General features: G+C 38.4%; 1 protein-coding gene across 1 annotated transcript; it reads right to left on the reverse strand.

The window, feature by feature from the left end:
• Nucleotides 1–1,208: 1,208 nt before the first annotated feature.
• Spink13 (serine peptidase inhibitor Kazal type 13) lies at nt 1,209–19,564 on the reverse strand. The gene is made up of 7 exons (XM_016003662.3): nt 19,393–19,564; nt 13,539–13,675; nt 8,458–8,668; nt 7,826–7,909; nt 2,899–2,936; nt 1,735–1,862; nt 1,209–1,464 (listed from the first exon to the last, which is right to left on the reverse strand). The coding sequence occupies exons 4-7, from the start codon at nt 7,902–7,904 to the stop codon at nt 1,416–1,418; spliced, it is 294 nt and encodes a 97-aa protein (XP_015859148.1). The 5' UTR covers nt 7,905–7,909; nt 8,458–8,668; nt 13,539–13,675; nt 19,393–19,564; the 3' UTR covers nt 1,209–1,415.
• Between the last annotated feature and the right edge of the window lie 1,966 nt (nt 19,565–21,530).

Here is a 21,530-nt window from a genome sequence, read left to right on the forward strand (position 1 = left end):
TGATCTACATTCATTGGTCCAGTGTTTTCCCTTACCACACCTTCTGCATACTCCAGAAGGAAGGGGCATTCTGTTGCCATTGTTCCTCGAAGAAACATCGTTTCTAGGAATGATCTGTTTACAGTCCCTTTTCAAAAGTCCTTGCTTTCCATATCCAAAACATCTAACATTTCTCAAACCTTTTGAAATTGCTTCTCCTACCCACATATCATCATGGTCATGAGCCTCAACATTAACCATATCTCTAATCCAATCTTCCAAGGGTGCAGATCTTGTAAAAGTTAAAACCATCCTTTAAAAAAAAAGAAGAAAGGGGGAAGTGTTGTGGGATGGTCTGTATGTCAAATGCTCTGTTTGGTCAATAAATAAAACACTGACATAAATAAAGGTCAATTATATTTCTTAAATTCTTAGTTCCTAAGTCAACCACTAGAAACAATAATTGCCAGGTGGTGGGATATTTCTGTTATAAGTCAGAAGCTCATAGTTAACAGCAGTGAGTCTCAATGGGGTTGAACGATCTGTTCACAAGGTCACATATCAGATATATGTATTACAGTTCTAAAGCAGTGGCAAAATAATTTTATGCTTGGGGGTCACCACAACATGAGGAACTGTATAAAAGGTTCACAGCATTAGGAAGGTTGAGGACCACTGTTTAACAGCCTTCATCTTAATTACTACAAAAAGGAAGAGCAGTATTGGTTTTTATCAGGCATACAATCATGTTTAAGGTGTGAGTTAATTAAGCTGAACAGATCATCCTTCTGCATGGCCAAGGACAGTGATATGACCCTAAATTAAACAGTCAGTGGCAAAACTGATGGGTGAATTCTGATCTCACCTCCACAGTCTTATTCTTTCTTTCTCTGAGTAAGAGACATCCATGAGGGTAACACTCCTCATCTCTCTCTGGTATTTTACTCCTCCAACAATGGGAAGTATAACATCGATTTAGGGATTTTGAAAGGTAAGCCTGGGTAACCCCATAACTTCCTACTCTGTAGTCTAGTTTTCACGGGAAGGATGTTTTCTCTTTCATTTTTATGGCTTCCTTAAGTGAAACCAGTGGAGCAAAACATAGACAGAGAGACCCAGTGAGTTTAATTCAAGAGAGAAGTAGCAATCACACTGTACTGACAGATAATAGATTTCTCCACATGGAAGTTGACTTTAAACTATCAGTTTTCAGAAATGAATAGCAATCATTTCATTTATTAAGATGTTTATTTGCAACAAATATGACATTTCCCCCATTATTTTGATTCCTTTGTTTGTTTTCCATCTGGTTTGAAATTTACATATGGCACAGGTACACATATAGTTTGCAAATTAAAAGTCTCAAGTTTCCAAAGAAATAATTTCCAGAATGAAGTAATGAAAAGAATAAGCAAGTGAAGGTGTTTCATTAGTTGCTAGTCACACTTTCCATATTTGACAAATGCAATATGACGCCCAAATTCCCTAAAGAAAAGAGACAGAAAATTAGTTCCTTAAAGAAGATGGATGTTGCTCTTAAATGCACTTTCACTGCCTCCTAATAAAGTCCTGAAGTTGGAGATGTCTCTACAGTTCCATGTGTGCCCATCTTTTCCAATCCTGGTGCCATGTCATATTTTACACATGCCTGATCTATGTGCTGATTACTCATAATGTGTCAACATAGTTTTTTGTAACTTGAGGCAGCATAGAGTAAAAAAATTATACGCTAGTTATATTTCATTTTGAACTTACCACTGATCGATACAAAAGAAGCACTCATTCTTGTAGGTTAAGCCATTTGTAGCACAAACATATGCTGCCACGTCTGGACAGAATGCTTCATAGTCAGGATCTGTTGGGTAGTACATTTTGCATGGGGGCTGGAAACAGGAACATGCCAGGAACAAGAGTTTATTTTTCCCCATTTATCGGTTACCTTCCACTTCTAACCCACATAGAAATAATATTAAATTTTACTAGCTGTATGTTTAAGGATTTCCTGTCTTCTGGACTTCCATTGGGTGAGTTTTTGTTTCTTCTTAATATAGTGACTCCATGTGTCCCATAATCACTTGAATGATAATCATAATAGAATCCCTGCTAAAACCCAAGTGCACAGTTTTCCTTTGATCTTATCTCCATTCCAGTATGTTATTGTATAAGAAGTTAATAAGTAGACATATCTTTACTCATTAAGTATTTGTGACCTTAGAGGGGAGAGGGTTCCCATGTAGTTGATAAGAATGAGAAATGCCTACAGAGACTAGAGATAAGTGATGTTTGTGACTGAGCAAGCAATGGTTATTTTGCTAAATGCTCAGCTATATTTAATCTGTGTTTTTTAAACTATAACATTTACTAAAACATATTAATATGTTATAAGGATTATGCTACATGGGAGGAAGTCCAGCCTGGAGAGATTAAGATGTGTGTCCAACCAAGGCCATGTGAAAAATCTGTCAATGCATGTAGCTGGAGTTTTCTCCAGTCCCACTCGGGCCCCTGTAGTTCTGTAGCCCATTTATAACATAATCACTCAGAAGCTTATATTACTTATAAACCATATGGCCGTGGCAGGCTTCTTGCTATCTAGTTCTTATATCTTAAATTAACACATTTTTATTAATCTGTAAGTTTCCACGTGGTTCATGGCTTACTGGTATCTTAACATCTGCTTCTCATGGCAGCTGCCTCAGCCTTTCACTTCTCCTCCTTCTCCTCTCTGTTAGTCCCGCCTATATTTCCTGCCTGGCTACTAGCCAATCAGCATTTTATTTATTAACCAATCAGAGCAACACATTCAGAGCATACAGAACATCCCATAGCAATTGCACTTCACCTCTGTGGAGTTTTAGACACCAGTGAAGAGAGTGATCAATTAGAAGGAGAATTTAGAAGTGAGGAACTGAAGTTTACCTTAGGCCAGCTAGCGAGGTTACGTGATTTGATAAGTGCTGCAAATAAAGTACAAACACAGTGAGTTAAAAGAAATAGTGCATGATGGGATATGATCTCACCCACTAGTCACTCACTCTCATAAAGCCATGTAAAACAATTTAGAGCAACAGAATTTATAAGTGATATTCCTTTGTGGACTGCTTTATTTATTTATTTATTTATTTATTTATTTATTTATTTATTTATTCATTCATCTCTCTATTCCAAATTTGTTGCCTCATTGGGGGAACAGTACCAGGCTGCGTGTGTAACCCAGCTACAGAAAAATTGTCTGGCATGTATGAGATCCTGGGTTCTGACTCCAGCATTGCAATATAAATAAATTAATAAGTTAAATAAAAACAATTTGGAGTTGTATGAAGTATAATGTTATTTCCAGTATGTTTCCTTTTTCTATAATTGTCTATAATTAGGACAATTATATGCGTTTTCAGACTTCTATTAAATTGCATATGTTGTATAAGGAGTGTATTCCTGCAGGCCCTGCTAAGATGCTAACTTAATTTGGGTACATGGATGGAGAACATGCAAGTAGAACAAGCATCTTGCTTTCAGGATACTGACTCTGAGAGCAGGTTTTGTCGGATGCTCTTGGTGCCCACAGACAGAGAACAGCTGTGGGAGAATGAGGGAAGATGGGGCCTACTATGGTTCTGTTTCTATTTCAGGTGGCTTAAAAATACCATGCAGTGCCGGGCGTTGGTGGTGCACGCCTTTAATCCCAGCACTTGGGAGGCAGAGGCAGGCGGATCTCTGTGAGTTCGAGGCCAGCCTGGACTACCAAGTGAGTTCCAGGAAAGGCGCAAAGCTACACAGAGAAACCCTGTCTCGAAAAACCAAAAAAAAAAAAAAAATACCATGCAGTATTTGAACTAGGAACAATAGTCCTAAATAACAAGGTATGCCTCAGAACGTAGGATTAGAGGTATAGCTCAGTAATAGAGTATTTGAACAACATGTGAAATGCCCTGAACTCAATGTGTGCCCTCACCAAAAATCAAATACTACAAAAGTAAGTGAAAAAAATGGAATGAAATATTGAAAAATTCATTCAGAAGAGGCAATATATGTGCATATATGACTCACGCACACACACACAACAAAGATAGAGAAGCAAAATCTGTAAAAGATAGTCAACTTAATTCATGATAATAGTTATTTAAAATTATACTAAAAAGCCACTTATCACTTATTATGTCAGCTCCTTAGAAAGAGGTGTTTTCATTCTTTAATAGTGAGAATACAAAAGCATTTGTTTATAAAGAGGAAGTTTTCAATATTGAACAAGCAACATTTGAATTTTCATTTAACTCATCACTCCCAATTCAAGACTTTCTTCTGAAGATATATCTCCAACAATACAAAAACTCATATGCACAATATTATTTATTGAACACTATTTGCTGTTATACACTAAAATGAAATCTCTAGTAGAACAGTTCCCAAATGGTTTGTTGCATCTACTCAGTGAAATTCTATATAACTGAACAACAGAAAGGAAGTCCCCTATGAACTATGATCTCATGGACTTCCAAGATTCAACACAAGTTGGGAAAAGTAAGTTGTAAACAAACATCTATAGTATGCCATCTTCATGTAGGCAGCTAGACGGCAGTGATGTATAACTATTATTTGGATAAAAATCAACACGGAAAGCCCAGAGAATTGAAACTGAATACAAAGAAGATGGTGTGTGTGTAGAGCAGAAAGGATAATGGAATGGGGCAAGCTAGCTCTTTGAATGTATCTTTTTGTTCATTTTGCTTTCATTAAAAATCATTTCAAATTGGGGCTGGCCAAATGGCCTAGGAAGTTCAAGCACCTGCTTCCCAAGCCTGAGGACCTGAGTTCAAACCACAGAGTGTACAGTGGAGGGGCAGAGCTGATTCCTGAAAGTAGTTCTCTAGTCTCCACACGTACACATGGCCACAGCTACAGCCACAGCCACAGCCACAGCCACAGCCACAGCCACAGCCACACACACACACAGAGAGAGAGAGAGAGAGAGAGAGAGAGAGAGAGAGAGAGAGAGAGAGAGAGAGAGAGAGAGAGAGAGAGAGAGACACGGTATACAAACACTCACACAAGCAACAAAAGAAGGGTCAATGACCTAAAACCTCCAGGTGAGCAGCAAAACTCCTGATAGTAACATTTACACTCAGATGACATCTGTAGGCAGTTAGGAGCTGGGAAACCCTTGACAAGGAACTCGACATATAGGTAAGAACTTCAGTTAGAATTTACAGCTTGGCGATGTAGAAAACAGACCTACAGATGGCATTTTCCACCTGAAAAGTTCCCTTCCCTGCCCTGTAAGACCCTCAAGCCTCCTGCACCTTGGTGCACGGTTTCTTTTCATGCCTGCCCCTCGTTGTTCTAGTAAAGGACAATCTGCTTCTGTAGAGATTGATTCCCCCAATTAATTAATGAATGAATTTTGATGTTTTGAAGACAGAGTCTTTCTATGTGGCCCTGGCTGTCCTGAAAAGCACTATGTAGACAAGGATGACCTCAAACTCACAGAGTTTCCCCTGTGTTTTCCTTTAGAGTGCCTGGCATCCTTTTGTTTTATCTTCAAGTTGCCTTATTCAATACATAACAACAACAACAATACAAGAAAAAATTAAAAACAAAGAAAATTACTCTAAAATTGTTTTCTGATTTTTCCTGACCCATGCATTATGTGGAAGTGTATTGGTTAGTTTTCAACTATCAGAGGACTTTTTAGAGTAGCTTCCTTTGCTGGTAAAAAATTTGTCTTTCATGATGCATTATATTTACTTATTGCTCAAACTTAAAATTTGCACAAAATAGCTCACAAAAAACACATTTCATCTTCTATGAAAAAACTCCGCAAACTAGAATTCAATATTGTTCTAGTTTCATGTCTGTTGCTGTAACAAATTTCCTGACCAAAAAAAAAAAAAAAAACCTTTGGCAAGAAAGGCTTTATTTGGATCACAATTCTAAGATTTTAGTTGATCATTTCCAAGACATCAAGACAGGAAATCACCCAGTGCAGTCACATCACATCAATAATCAAAATCAGAGAAAGAATAAGTGCATCCTCGCTTGCTTTGCCTTGCTCTCAGTGGGCTTTCTTTTCACATACTTTTCAGGACACCTTACCTAGAGAATGGTGCCACCCACAATGGGCTGAGTCTTCATACATCAAGTAGCAATCAAGACATACACTGGCAAACTTGATATAGATAATTCCTCATTAAGACTACCTTCCCAGGTGATTCTAGGTGTCAGGTTAAGACTTAAAACTGACCAGTACAATTACATATTTAATTTTTCTTTAGAATGAAATTATTATCACCGAAATCCTATATTCAAGGATGATTTGAGTTAGTTCCACTATGTCCATTTTAGTGGGGAAAATGTTTCTCTTGAAATATGTTTTTTCTTCTCACTGTTTCTATTTGTTTTCACCTTTGTAGTATTTCCTTGATTCCCTTAGATTTTTAGGAAATATTTTAAAATATATTTATTTATGTGTTTATTTAAAAATTACAAATATATCTGTGTGTACGCACATGCTCATGCTTACATGCGTGTCTGTGCACATTTTTTTTGTATAAATGTGCCAATATGTGCATGTGGAAATCAGAGGACAACTTACAGGAGTCAATTCTCTCCTTCCCCCATGGGTCCTGGGAATCAAACTCAGGTCATCAGACATGGTGACAAGCATCCTTATCCTGTAAGCCATCTGGACATCCATCATGCTGGTTCTACTTATTTATTACCTAGTACTAGCAACAGCACACATTCGAAGGTCAGAGGACAACTTACAGGAGTTAGTTTGTTCTTCTACCACATGAGCTTGGGGGATTGAACTCAGGTCACCAGCCCTGGGATCAAAATTCCTTATCTAATGAGCAATCTCATACCCCATGGCCGTCATTAGTTAACTTTTTTTGTATGTAAGTTATAACATTGGTCCAAAAATAAAGACTGTGGAAATTAGCATAACATTTTGATAGCATAGGACTAGATAAATAATGAAACAGAATTAAAAACCCAAAGACACACAACTATGAAGAAATGAGTTTAAGAAAAGAGTAACAGGGCAATCCAGTTGAAAAGGAAGGGCCATCTTTTCAACAAGTGATGCTGAGACAATTAGGTACCTCTAAGGAAAAAATAGAACTGTGAACTATTACATTACAGCATACAGAAAAACTAACTCAGTGTAGATTGCAAGCATAAACCAAGTTCAATACCATAAAAATTCCTGACAGAAGCAATAAAAGACAAACATTAGTGATCTTAAAGGAAGCAAAGATTATTACAAGCATAATCCATGAAAAGAAAAACTGACTTCATCAAATTTTGAAACTTCTGCTCTTTGAAAGTCACTTAATAAAGCTCTAAAGCCTACCCACAGACTGGTAAACATTTCCAAGAAATATACCTGGCAGGGAACTTATGATCTAGACTGTGTTAAATCATTGGTTTTTCTTGTGCAGTTCTCAGACACACACCAACAGCGTTCAAACAAAATGCCTGTGTTCTTCATTGGCATTTCCCCCACTGTCATATTTCAAAGAAAATTTTAATTCCATGTGGAAATGCACATCTATTCTAGGAAAAGGTATCATGTTCACACAATGCGTTACTTATAATGGGTACATTAAAGTGTTCTCTGCACTAGAAGACGTGGTTTGGTTCCAAACATAGAGCAGATTAGAATCTACAATGTAGAAAACAAAGTTGATTTTTCCTCTTAGGAAAATACATTTTAATAATATGTCATTTGGACTAAAATACTCAACATTTCATATTTCAGAAAAACACTGATCCAAAGGACAAAAAAAGACTTTTTTTTTCTCTGCAGCTTTAAGAAAATCAAATTTTTATCTCTAAGATTGCTCACCTGAAGAAGTAACATGTGTCAAAGTAGAGAGTACCAGAAAAAGTGTCATCATTTGGTGCAAGCAGCTGCTTCTCCTCATGTCTTCTGTGGTGAAGATTAAGAAAATGCTCATTAGTTTATTCCCAGTCAACAGTACAGATAACTTCCCTACGTGAGAAAACTCAAGGCCCTTGGGGATGCTGTATCGACACCAAGTTAGCCACGATGGTCTCACACAGGCTCCAGGCACTTAGACATGAGAGACTCTCTTTGCTCTAAAAGAGGACAGGAAAACTACACCAACAACCCCCTCTCCTCCGCTCATGTGTGCCTGAAATTACATTCTGTCTAGAATAGAAATTAGGCTCCACACTTTCCAAGTCTGTATCATCAGTGTCAGGCTGCATTCCTGCTATTTCTTCTCAAAACTGTAGCCAATGGTACACAAAGAACTGAGTGAGACCCACAATAACTGAAGGTTTGCTATTTTCACATGCAGAGAAAACTAAGGGAAGGTGTTGGAGGAAAACAAAATAAGCCAACCAACTGATGACAACCATACAATGGAAAGTGGAGAGCTGAGATATGGGGAAACCAGACATACCACCACTGACCTTGTTTGACAAAGCATAGAGGAAACAAAAAGAAGTTACCTGAATGAACTTTCTGTTGCTAGCTTGAAGTCACAGCTAGCCTCAAGAGGAGCTGGCTAGGGGCTGGTGAAGCCATTGAGGTGGGTTCCTAACTTGGCACGAGTTTATTCTCAAGGCTGTTTCTGAATTTGATCCCTCTTTCAAGCCACCCCCTCAGCTGTTTCATGCTTCAGCAGGCAAGGCCAGACCTGGGAGATCTGTGCTGTGGTTTCTGGTTATGAAACATAAGAAAGAAAAGCATCCTAAATATCTAACGTTTGCAAAGTGGATTAATGACCTGTTACATTCCAGGCTATTTGGTAAATGCTCTTGGCAAATCGCAGCCTGTTCCCAGTCTTCCCACATTCCTCTGTCTTTACTTTTTAGAAGTCTTACCTGTTTTATACTCAAGCTTTCTTTTCTTTCTTTCTCTGCTAACCTAGGAAAGCCTAATATTCTTCTAATCAATAATATTTCCAGTGCTGCTCTCTCAATTTCTGTATGTGTTGCCATCAACAATACCTCAAGATAGGCAATCCAGAAAACTGACCTTCATCTGAAAAACATCACCTCACACTTTAAGCTTCTCTGGTGCCATTGGCACGTTCTGTTGTTTTGTGTCCTGGATGTGTCCAAGTCTCAGGGCCTGACACAGAGAGTCCCTTGATGGGTCTATCAACCTTTTGAGACCTTGCTATTTTTTTTGTGTTCTTCTTCTAAGTTGGAGTAAATTTGACTCTAATTTCTTTCAGGTCTTAGTGGTGAAAGATAGAAAAAAAATCTACACACTGAACTTGACAATCCCACTTTGCGAGAGATTCCCTAGAAAGCCTCTCATTTAATGGCATATTGCTGTTAGGCTACCTAATGCATCTGCTTTTCTTTCTTTCCCACATCCCATCTGTACTGCTGTGTGTAGAGAATGTCACCTTTTTATTACTGAATGAACAGACAAACACAGGACACATGACCTACAACACTACTCCTTTCCCATCAAATTCTAGAAATCCTGTCATCAAGTTTTTCCTTCTGTTTCCATCCTTCACCTTATGCGGGTTAGCATGGGGGGCTGCTAGTTCATTGCTCCTCCTCTTCCTTCCTTTCTCTCTATAAGTTCTTTGAGAGTTTAGCTTCATACAACATGTTTTGATCACATTTGCCTCCCTTTTAACAATTCTTTCCAAATCTACCTTATTTCCCTTCCTATCCAACTTTATGTCCATGTTTTTTCAACCCTTCAGAACAAAGTTCTGCCATTCAAATATTCCTGGATAGGGTCCTCCCCTGAAACGTGATTGACTTACCAGGGGCTACACTCTTAGAAAAATAAACCGTTTCTCCCTCTCCTACCAGTTACCAATTGCCATTTGCTTTTAAGGTTAAGGGTGGGAATGTTGCCCAACTTCCCTCTCCATGCTGGTATTTGGTATGGATTGCGCTTGCTCAGGTTTTGTGCATGCTGTCAAATTTCTGTGAGTTCATATGTGTAGCTGCCCAGCTGTGTCCAAAAAAAAAGTTTCTTTTAGTAATCCATCACATTTTTCTATCCCCCTTCTGATATGTTGCCTGAGCATTAGAAGCAGGAGATGTAGAGTATCTGTGTTCCTTTTAGGGCTGAGAATTCTGTAGTCTCTTATTCTTTATTCTTTCCACATTTGCCTTGTGGGTCTCTGTGTTTATACCATCTACTGCAAACAGAAGTTTCTCAGATGAGTGTTAAAAGATTCACCAAAGGATGGGTATAATAATATGTCATTAGGAGTCACTTTAATACTATCCCCATTTAGTAGTATAATAGTATCAGATTCTCCCCTAAGGCCTATAATCTGTCTAGATTTTTGGCCGAAGATTTTTGCCATATATGGGTTTTATCTTGTAGAGTGTTGCTGTAGAATAATCCTCTTGTATACTGTAAAGATTTGTCACTTGAATTGTTTTAATAAAACACTGATTGGCCAGTAGCCAGGAAGGAAGTATAGGCAGATCAATTAAACTAAAAACTAAGAATGCTGGGAAGAGGAAGGGCAGAGTCAGTAGTTGCCAGCCTGATGCAGAGGAAGCAAGATGCGAACACTGTATTGAGAAAAGGTACCAAGCCATGTGGCTCAACATAGATAAGAATTATGGGTTAATTTAAGTGTAAGAGTTGTTAGTAATAAGCCTGAGCTACCAGCTGAACATTTATTATTAATATAAGCCTCTGTGTGGTAATTTGGGAAGTAGCTGCTGGGTATTTGGGAGTTGCTGATGGGACAGAAATTTCCTCCTACAGAGTGTGACTTAAATCCAATTAGAAAATGATTGGTTACTCCCATGATGCTCCTGCCACTATTGCACCAGTGGTCATGTCTTCCCAAATCTTATTCATTGTTGTAGCTAACAGGGTTTACAGCAGGGTATGAATGATGATGATTTCTCTACTCTGGTAGCTTCTATAGCATCTTCCAACACTATTAAAGATATTTTATAGGTATGAAGCTCCCAGGTCTGTACTAGTTTTATTATTCCATGAGCTCACAACTCAAGTGGTGGTATCTTCAACACTAAGGTTTTATTCTCATGTTTTGAAGGGTAACTAAGAGCAATTACAATAGCCTGTAATATTTTTGGAGAGGGGTCTATAGGACCTCATTGACCAACAACTCCAAAAGAAGTAACCTATTCCTGGCTTTTTAAATGGCAGCTTCTGGTGTTAGCTTAGGTATTGCAGGTTTCCATGTCTTCTTTGAAAGGTCTTCAGTATTATTTATCCCTCATCATACTCCCTCCTCCATCCTACCCTCTGCTCTGGGTATTCCTAAGTCTTCCTATTTCATTATTTCATGTTTTACCTTTTTATACCAGTGATTTATAACACCCCTGTCTTGAAAGTCTCTCCCATGGCCACTTAGTAATTACCTGACCTCTGTGGGTATTCCAAATCAAACAAACATATCTGAAGATTCAAAGCTAGCATCCTCAGATGAGAGAAAATATGGGATGTTTGTCTTTTTGGGTCTGGGTTACCTCACTCAGAATGATTTCTTTTAGATCCATCCACTTATCTACAAATTTCATAATTCATTTTTAATAGTTGACTAATATTCCATTGTGAAAATATACCACATTCTCATTACCCATTCAGTAGTTAATGGATATATAGATTGTTTTCATTTTCTGGCTATCATGCATAGAGTAGCAATGAATATGGATGAACACGTATTTTTATGATATAATATAATATGGAGTTCTTTGGGTATATACCCAAGAGTAGTATAGCTGGATAATGTGATAGGTCTAATTTTATCTTTTTGAGGAACCACTACAGTCGTTTCCATAATGGTTGGACCAATTTTCTTTCTCATCAGCAGTGAATACATATTACTCTTTCCTCATATTCATGCTAGCATTTGTTATCATTTGTAGTTTTGACCTTAGCCTTTGAGAGGCAATCTCCAAGTATTTTTAATTTGCATTTCTCCTGTGGCTAAGAATGATTAACCTTTTAAAAGTGTTCTTCAGTTATTTCTATTTTATCATTTGATGACTCACTGTTTAGTTCTATACCTTATCATTTAATTGGGTTTCTTATTCTCTCTCTCTCTCTCTCTCTCTCTCTCTCTCTCTCTCTCTCTCTCTTCTTTATATATTCTAGATTATAACCTTCTGACAAATGTTTGCCTGGTAAAGATTTTTCCCATTCTCTAGATGGCCTCCCTAATGGGGCAATGGTGTTCTTTGCTATACAGATTTTTACTTTCATTAGGTCCATTGACCAGTTGTTGATTTTAATGTTTGCACTTCTTAGGGTCCTTTCCAGAGAGTTCCTTCCTCTTCCTAGAAGGTCAAGAATATTCCCTGTATTTTTCCTTTATTAGGTTCAGGGTATCAGGTCTTATGTTGATAGAGTTGATCTAGTTGGAGCTGAGTTTTGTGCAGGGGAGACATAGTGAAAGGGGTTCATTCTTCTTCTGTGTGTAGCTTACACAGCTGGAGCAGGACCATTTGTTGAAGATGATCCCCCCCCCCCTGCCCCGCAATGTGCACTGTTAGCCTACTTGTCAAAAATCAAGTGGCTGTAGAAGTGTGTGGGCTGTATGTTGGTCCTAAATTCTAATCTACTGATCAAAGAATATGTTTTTATGCCAGCATCATGCTATGTTCATTACTATAGCTCTGTAGTATAACTTGACATCTGGATGATACCTCTACCAGTTTGGTGGTTGTTATTGTTGTTCAATATTGTTTTCATCATCATGGGTCTCTTGTATTTCCATATGAAATTTAAGATAATTTTTTCAGTTTCTGTAAAGAATTGTGTTAGAATTTTGATGAGAATTGTATTGACTCTGTGTATTATTTTGGTAGGATTCCATATTCACAATATTAATCATACCTACCCATGAGCACGTGAAGTGTTTTTCAGTATCTTAAATTTTCCATTATATAAATCCTTCACTTCCTTGTTTAGACATATTTGAAGATGTTATTTTTGAGGCTATTGTGAATGGTACTGTTCTTGATTTCCTTCTTGGTATGTTTGCCACTTGTATACAGGAAGGCTACTGATTTTTGTGTGTTAATTTTGAATCCTGCTTGTTGAATGTAGTTGTCAGGTGTAGGAGTTTTCTGGTGCAGTCTGTAGAAGGTTTTATGTGTAGAATCATATCATCTGCAAATGAACACACTTTGACTTCTCCCTTTCCTAGGTTTTAAATGATTTTTTGAGATTATAATATAACCACATCATTTCCTCCTTTTTCTCCTCTTCCAAATCTCCCATATATCCCTCCTTTGTCTTTTTCAAATTCATGGCTTCTTTTCTAATTAATTGTTGTTTTACACACACACACACACACACACACACACACACACACACAGAGAGAGAGAGAGAGAGAGAGAGAGAGAGAGAGAGAGAGAGAGAGAGAGAGAGAGAGAGCTATGTTGATGAGACTTTATGGGTATAGTTTCTGACATTCCTAGGAAACACATGTCACAGCAAGCTCCCTATTCTTCTGGCCCTTACAATCTTTCCAGCCCCCTACCTCTATTATGATCCTTAGGTGTGGAAATTGTATTGTAGATATATCCATTTCTTGGTAAGGGATGAAGACTATACTTACTTGTGGATTTAAGGACACATATTTAGAACGTATTTACGGGTTATGATGGTTTAATAAAATACTGGTTGTACAATCTTCTCCAATATCCATTACTTCATTAACCTTTTTCCAGTAGCAAGCATGGGTTCCCTCTTGTCCTAAGACCAGACAGCTGTTGGTTACCATCAAGTATGAGTACTGATATCAGGGTTATCATGCCATGCTGGTTATTGGGGCTCATAGTCACCAAGGTTGGGTAGGACTGTTTCTTTCTTTCTTTGGATACTGCTGTGGGAGCATACAGCAGGTGACTACTAGTGTTTGACAAGTCGACACACCAGATGTATAACTCCCTATTAGGGAGCCCCACCTGGCAAAGCTGTGGGGTCACTGGCTATGGAAACAGGTTGTTTTCTGTCTGTAACTTCCTCATGTGCCACCATTATACCTCCCTATGAGAACAGCTATGGGGTGCTTTCCACAGCCCTTTGGTAGTGTGTTTTACATCTCTGGGCACACATTTGGCTGTGGATTTCTGTTTAAGGTGTATAATTTTGATCAACAGAAATATTACCAGAATATTCTTCTTTACTGAGACAGGAAAGTAACAGTATTCTCAGTCTCAAAGACAGCCTTTTACACATTTTGCAACAGCCTTAGAACTAGTCCAAAACAGACCAAGCTGCCCCTGCAGAAAATACACAAAGACTAATTTCCAGGTGTTATTTATTGCTAAACCAAGGCCAGGCTGTTTACATCAAGACATAGTCCTTGCAGTAGCTCTCTTTATGTACGTACCCTGAATGCTCAAGGTTCAGCCAGTTGTTTCATGTCTGGGACCCCTCACCCACTTAGAGCTACATGTCAGGGTCAGTGTGACATTACTAGCCTAAGAGAAACTAAATAACTTACCTTGTGTTTTGAGAATGGGTAGGGCCCTGAAAATGTAAGTTATAATTGTCCAGAGTTTGGCTGAGAGAGAGCAGCCATGGTGGTGGTATGGAGAGAGATGGCTGTATAGGGCTATGTGAGAGCTGATGCAGAATGTGAGTGAAGTGTGTGTGTGTGTGTGTGTGTGTGTGTGTGTGTGTGTGTGTGTGTGTTGAGTGAGAGATGAAGAAGCATGAGAGAAGTGTGAGGAAGTGAGTAGGTGATAGAGTGAGTGAGTAAAGAGTGAGTGAGTAATGTAGAAGTATGTGTGTGTGAGTAAGTATGAGAGAGAGCTGTGTGAAAGCTGCTGCTACATGGAGGAGCTGTGCCTAGGAACTGTGTAAAGTGCTGCACGGTGAGAGAGTTATGTAAATGAGATGTGTGAAGATTTGTAACTGTGTGGAGGCAAGGAAGATGAAGCTGTATAGAAAAGAGATATAGAAGAGAAATGGATGTAAAAGATAGATATGTAGACATGAGAAAATAGATGTAACTGTGTATAGAGATGTATGGCTGTATGTACATAAAGAACACAAGTAGCTGTATGTATAGAATGTAGCAATGTGGAGATATATAGCTGTGTGAAGACAGAGTTAGAGACTACTCTTAGGATGAAGTAAAAGAGAAAGTTAACACCAGAAAGCATGTGTGTTTTCCTATGTATTACCAGTCAGGTGGAAACTTATTTGTAAATAGCCTCAGATAGAAAAAGTCTAGCTCTTGCTGCCTTTGTGGATTTTCTTGCATTACCCTGGAGGTGAACTTGGAGCAGGCTCTCCAATAGGCCCCTGATAGGTGCCTTCTGATACCAAGAAGCTAGTCCTCAAGGAAGAAGCATTTCGGCCCATTTCAGTCCAGGGGCTTCTGAAACCTATGTCTGAAGTACATGTGTCTTCAGCAATAGGTACTTAACTTCCACCTCTCGGGAGCAGCCAAAAGCAGAAAGAATATTCTATAATGTTTAGATTCTTTTGGACAACCTTGACCAACAACCCAGAAGAGGGTTCTCATGCCCAGTATTGGAGTTGTTGTTTGATAGTCTCTGGCTGTTTTAGGTATCATTATCAACTTTTTTTTTCTAATAAGAGAGAGAAAGAAAGGGTGTGGATTTGGGTGAGTTTGGACATATGGAAGATCTGGGAAGAGTTGAGAAAAGGGAAAAAATAGTGAGACTATAGTGCATAAAAAATCTATTTTCAGTTAAAAGAACTAAAAAGAGAAGTTTCCATTCAAAGAGATAGAAATGAACAAAATGCACAGAGATAATTAGAAAGATAAAAACCACAATTAGTAAAATAGATTTAATAAATAATAAGACTAAATCAGGATCCTTTAAAAAAAAAGCTAAATTGATGAGGAAAATAGTTACAACAGACTGGAAAGCAAGAAAATCATTGAAATATAATAAATTAGAAAAATATAAAATTGTATACATTCTATACTTTATTAAAAATAGAGTTGAAGTTCCATAAGAAATTAATGCTTTTACAAAAATGTAATTTATCAAATTCAACCACATTACACATATAAAATTTAAATGCATATAAAACTGATAACAAACCTTGCTCAAATCATTTTGATGATTTATTGTAGTGATTAAAAGAAAACTCATAGCTTATATAGCTTATACCATCAAAAAATTTTAAATGTTAAATCTCCATTCAAGAGCTAGAAATAACAAATGACTGAACAGAAAAGCACAAAAATAATTAGAAAAATTAAAAAACACAATTAGTTTAAAAATCAATAAATAGTATGTCAAAATCAGGGCCCTTTAAAAAAATAAATCAATACTGCATACTTCAGTTCTGACGTGCTAGATAATAAGTTTCTAGTACAATGGTCACATGACTGTTAAGAGTAACTACTTTCTGATCTTAAAAGTAAATCCATTTAAAAAGTATAAATGTCTTTTAAGGTAAATCAAACAAACAATGAACAGGGCCCTTAAAAGGTCTTACTAATAAAAACAAACCCGGAGCCAGGTATTGGGGTGAATGCTGAATGATCAGAGAAACAGAACAGGCCACATCCAACCTCACCTTGCCAACTCCTCAGCTGATCTTGTTTCCTTAGACTGAAAGCCTCTGAATCCTCATCCAAATGGATCTCAGCTGAACTGCTGCTAAAAGCTGAACGCTTAAAAGGGGCTCTAGTTTCTGGTCCTCATGCCTTATATGCCTTTCTGCTTCCTACCATCACTTCCTGGATTTAAAGGTGTGTGTCACCATGCCTGGCTGTTTCCAGTGTGGCTTTGAACTCACAGAGATCCAGATGTATCTCTGCCTTCCAAATGACAGGATTAAAGGTGTGTGTGCCACCATTTTCTGGCCTCTATGTCTATCTAGTGGCTATTCTGTTCTCTGACCCCAGATAAGTTTATTTGGGTGTACAATATATTTGGTGACACAATATGACCACAGGGCCCCAGAATTTCAAAAGAGAATTCAACATGAAGTTGGGTGGATATGGAGGGTGGGAGGATCTGAGAGTAATTAGGAGAAAGGAAAGTATAAAACTATATTATATGAAATTCTCAACTTTTCAAAACATTAAAAGAAGAAATAATTCAACCTTTATAACCAGAGAGCTCAATATCATAGAAATAGTTTTGAGAATGGAAAAAATTAAGAAAACTTTTATATGCAAATGGAGTGGATTGATAATGGTGTCCTGCCCATTAGGTGCTAGGGCAATGGTGGCACAAAGCTTGTGGGAGTAATCAACAAAGATCTGATTTGACCTAAGGGACACTCCACAAAATGGAACACAAACCCAACACTGCTTGTGTGACCAAGAACCTGAGACTAGATAGCCCAGGAACATAGGTAAAACTAAATTCTATAAACAAGCAAATATAGCAATAAAATATCTCCTTGACATTCTGCTTTATTCATAGATCAGTGCCTTGCTCAGCCATCATCAGAGAAGCTTCTTCCTACAGCAGATGAGAACAAACACAGAGACCCATAGTCAGAAATTACAGAGAGAATGAGAGAGACCACAGAACACTCTGCCCTAAACTGGATGTCTCCATCAACTCCCTCCCCTCAAGATCAGGGAGCCCTGAGAAGAGGAGGCAGAAAGAGTATGAGAGCCAGAGGGAATAGAGAACACCAAGAAAATAAGGCACTCCAAATAAACATGATCAAAGCTCATATGAACTCACAGAGCCTGAGACAGCATGCACAGAGTGTGTACTAGGTCTTTTGGGTATATATTATGACTTCTGCTTTAGTGGTTTTATGAGATTCCTGAATGTGCACATGAGTGAGTCTCTGCATCTATATCTGGTTCTTGTGCCTTTTGGGGAGACTCTTTTCCTTCTGTTTGTTTTGTCTAATTCCAATGTGTTGGTTTTTGTTTTATGTTACTCTATTTTATTTTATCATTATCCCTTAGAAGCCTGTTTGTTTGTTTTCTTTCTTTTTTTTTTTTTTTTTTTTTGGTTTTTTTTTTGGTTTTTTGAGACAGGGTTTCTCTGTGTAGCTTTGCGCCTTTCCTGGAACTCACTTGGTAGTCCAGGCTGGCCTCGAACTCACAAAGATCCGCCTGCCTCTGCCTCCCGAGTGCTGGGATTAAAGGCGTGCGCCACCACCGCCCGGCTACCCTGTTTATTTTCTAATGAGAGACAAAAAGGGAGTGGATCCAGAGGGGAGGGGAGCTGGGCAGGCGGGGCCATGGGGGGGTACTGGGAGTAGTGGAGGGAGGAGAAACTGTGATCAGGATATATTGTGTGAGGAAAAAAATCTATTTTCAATAAGTGGAGAAAAGGAAAAAAATTCTACTTTCCAATAAATCCTGACCTTATCTTCTAGCCCAAAATAAAATTTTAACCTAACGTAGCATGTATTTTTGAATAAAATGTTAGTAAACAAAATTTTAAAATGTTAATGACTAAACACAATTTATTTGTTGTCTTACATGGTTCAGTTAGTATTAGGAAGAAATCCACAAGCATAGCCTATATTAATAATTTTAGTAAAACAATCATGTGATTATATATCTATAAATGTTATGAAGGGAGCTGATAAATTTCTAACAATATCTATAAGATCCAAACTGAATGGACCCTTTTCTATCACAATGAAAATGCATTATTAACCAACATCTTACTTAAGGCATTTACTCTAAATTTTACAAAAGAAGGAAAAGAGGCCAAGATGTCCACTATCTCCAATACCGTATTTGAGGATTTATCAAGGGCCCTACAGTTAAAAACACAAAAGTAAAGTTTCAAAATTACATATTATGGAGAAAATATAACAACATAATAGGAAGATCAATAGTCATTAAAAAATCAAATCAGAGGATGAAGGGGAGCCCTAATCCAAGAGGAAGAGGTCATGAAAAGTTATATGGAAGTCTACTATCTACAGCCCATCTTAAAAACATGGAGGATAGTGGAGAACATAGAGAGGAGAGGGCAGACCATTGAGAATTAAAGGATTGAGTAAGAATGGTGGCAGGACAGATGAGTATAGTGGGTGGGTTATCCAAAACTAATGGTGCATGAAAGCCTGATGAAACTCACTAATTAGTAAGTGAATTTTCAAAATGGCACTTTTAAGGGAAATGTTTCAATGGAATAACTCTGCATGGGTGGACAATGTGTCTCCCAGAAGACATGGGTCATTAATGGAAATCCCAATACAAGGCATGAGATACCTCCCTATTTGTTAATGGTCACAGAGGCCCCAGAGGTCTACAAAAATACAAGCTATTGCTAGTGTCTTGGAATATCCAAAAATAACTAGATAGTAGGATCCTATAGCTAAAGACACCACACACTTTATAAAAGAGGGAAATAAAACTCAAATAAACAGGAAACGTGCTCCCAGATGACCAGCTTTCATAGTGCTGGAAGATGTTGTGAAGGCCGAAGGGGGAGAAAAGAGATCTGTGGTTTAGCTCAGCCCTGAATCATGAATATTTCAATGCTTACCTGCCAGGTAAGATGTGTCTTCTGGTATAACAGTGGAATGACTCCTATGGAGTTACTTACTACTTTCTGGTTGGATTTAAAGTCTGCTCTTCAGGAAGAAATTTCAGGTCCAGTACTCTAATCCTGGTCAAAAGCCCATAGCTGTGGAGGTCACATGGAACATACTATTATTATTTTGCTGCCTGACCACAATGTCCAATTGCCTTATAAATATTTATGCTTAGACCCATAGGCATGGACTGTTCTTAACCTGGTCCCGAGGGGTTTCTCTTGGCAGTGGTCCACGGTCAATCAGCCCTAAAGGAGCCAGCTGTGTTTATCTCAGCACCACCAAGGCTCCGGGAACATTGTAGAAGAGGAGGTGGAAAGATAATGCAAGAGCTGGGGGATACAGAGCACACTGTGAAGTGCTGTCTTTGGGACATAACCCAGCTACCACCATCATGATCTCATAGCAGCTCTGGTTACCTGAAGAAGACCCAACAAGATCAAGCAAGCCAAAACTCTAGCATGGAAGTGTTGATCATCTTCCAGCCCTGCCATATACTGAGGATCTATTGGCAGTCGATATTTGCTGGAGGAGGGAGCATCATTCTTTTTTTTTGAGGATGTGGCTACTGATAAGTTTTCCACACTCCAAATGTTGGCTCCGTACTGATACACATGAGGTTAGCACTAACTGGACTTTGTGTGTTAGTTTTAAAAAGTAAAAAAGAAGAAGAAAACCCAATCACACAAGACATGAAGTTGTGAGGGGTACAACCTGAGAGATACATTTCAGGAATCAGAAGGGAGGAGACAGATATGATCATAGTTTATTGCATACATATATGAAACTCTCCAAAATGAACCTTTTCATTTAAAAAAAACAGTTCAAATTGTGATGATTCTGTATATGATTTGGATATGGAATTAACTTGTAGAACTCAGTTACTTGATATGTACTAAAAATAGCCAAAGGGAAGCTATAATTAAAAGTAGAGAAAGTCTTTTAAAAATGACAATAAAGAGGACAGAAGGGATGGACTTAAGAGGCAGTGTATAAAGCTCATTTAAAGAGGAAAAAAGCAGTCCTGGAAAACATCAGAGCTCTTGGGCAATTGGGAAAACATTCCATGTGGTGATGGAACATCTTTAAAAGGTCAACTTATCCTATGATAATTTGTAAGTATTTCTTTAAAGTCAGTGCAATAAAACAGGCCCTTTTTCCTGAGCCTTGCCAATTAACATCAAAGTTTGTAAGGGGAAAATTTGACCTTTTTTTTTAAAGCACTAAAACAAAACCATAGATTGGACAAATGAAGCAATGACATCATTCTGAACTTGTAAATAATATGAACATTCAACAAAACCCTCCGATGTCCAAGAGATATGTGGATAAATGTATGATCAAAACCTTTCTCACACTGCACTGAGTCCAACTTCACCTAGCCAGACTTCCCACCTCCTTCTCCAGGGTCTATCCCTGTGAGTCTCCCTGACCTCTCCATCTACAGTGTAGAGTCTATGACTTCTCCCCAGCCTGCCAGATATAGCCTGGGTCCCACAACCAGGGCCACAGCCTAGTCTAGCCTTCCCTGCCTGCGCTCCCACTGATCCCTAAGCTTCTGCTATGACCCTCCCTCTCTATTCCCCAAGAGTCTCCTCATGCTGTATCCAGTCTTTCTACCCAGTCAAATCAGCCCCCATATTCAAGGCTTGTACCAGGAGCCACATCCTGCAGACTAGCCCAGTGGCCTCTGTCCACCTGACTTCATTCCACCCAAGCCATTTCCAAACTCTAGGCACAACTCACTTGCATATCCTCTCTGCCCACCCAAGCTGCTCTGCCCAAATCAGAATTCAGACTAATAAAAGAAGTTCATGTGCCCAGATCTCATTGCAAAAATACAAACAATATAAAAGAACAAGCCATTATCTTGTTTCTAAAACCTACCAGTCTATTTTCCAGGGATGTTTTTCTACTCTCCATGAATCTACTGATATTGTAATTATTGTCTGCAGTCCCACGGCCCTGCAGTCAGTACCCCTCTAGCCACTCAGGCTGGAGACAGGTTGAGTAGCAACTAGTGGACCTTGTTTTTTGGCTGGAGACACCGCCAGAGATGTATCTCTTCCCTTGTCTCAGAACCAAAAGG

The sequence above is a fragment of the Peromyscus maniculatus genome, chromosome 19 (genome assembly GCF_049852395.1).
Source record: "Peromyscus maniculatus bairdii isolate BWxNUB_F1_BW_parent chromosome 19, HU_Pman_BW_mat_3.1, whole genome shotgun sequence".
In the NCBI taxonomy this organism is placed as follows: Eukaryota; Metazoa; Chordata; class Mammalia; order Rodentia; family Cricetidae; genus Peromyscus; species Peromyscus maniculatus.

Excerpts from the sequence above, each read along its gene's own strand:
- Spink13 (XM_016003662.3), bottom strand. The coding sequence starts at position 7,904 with ATGAGGAGAAGCAGCTGCTTGCACCAAATGATGACACTTTTTCTGGTA. Across the intron at positions 2,937-7,825 it reads GACACATGTTACTTCTTCAG|CACTTATCAAATCACGTAAC; the intron begins GTGAGCAATCTT and ends CTTTATTTGCAG. Across the intron at positions 1,863-2,898 it reads ACCTCGCTAGCTGGCCTAAG|CCCCCATGCAAAATGTACTA; the intron begins GTAAACTTCAGT and ends TCCTGTTTCCAG.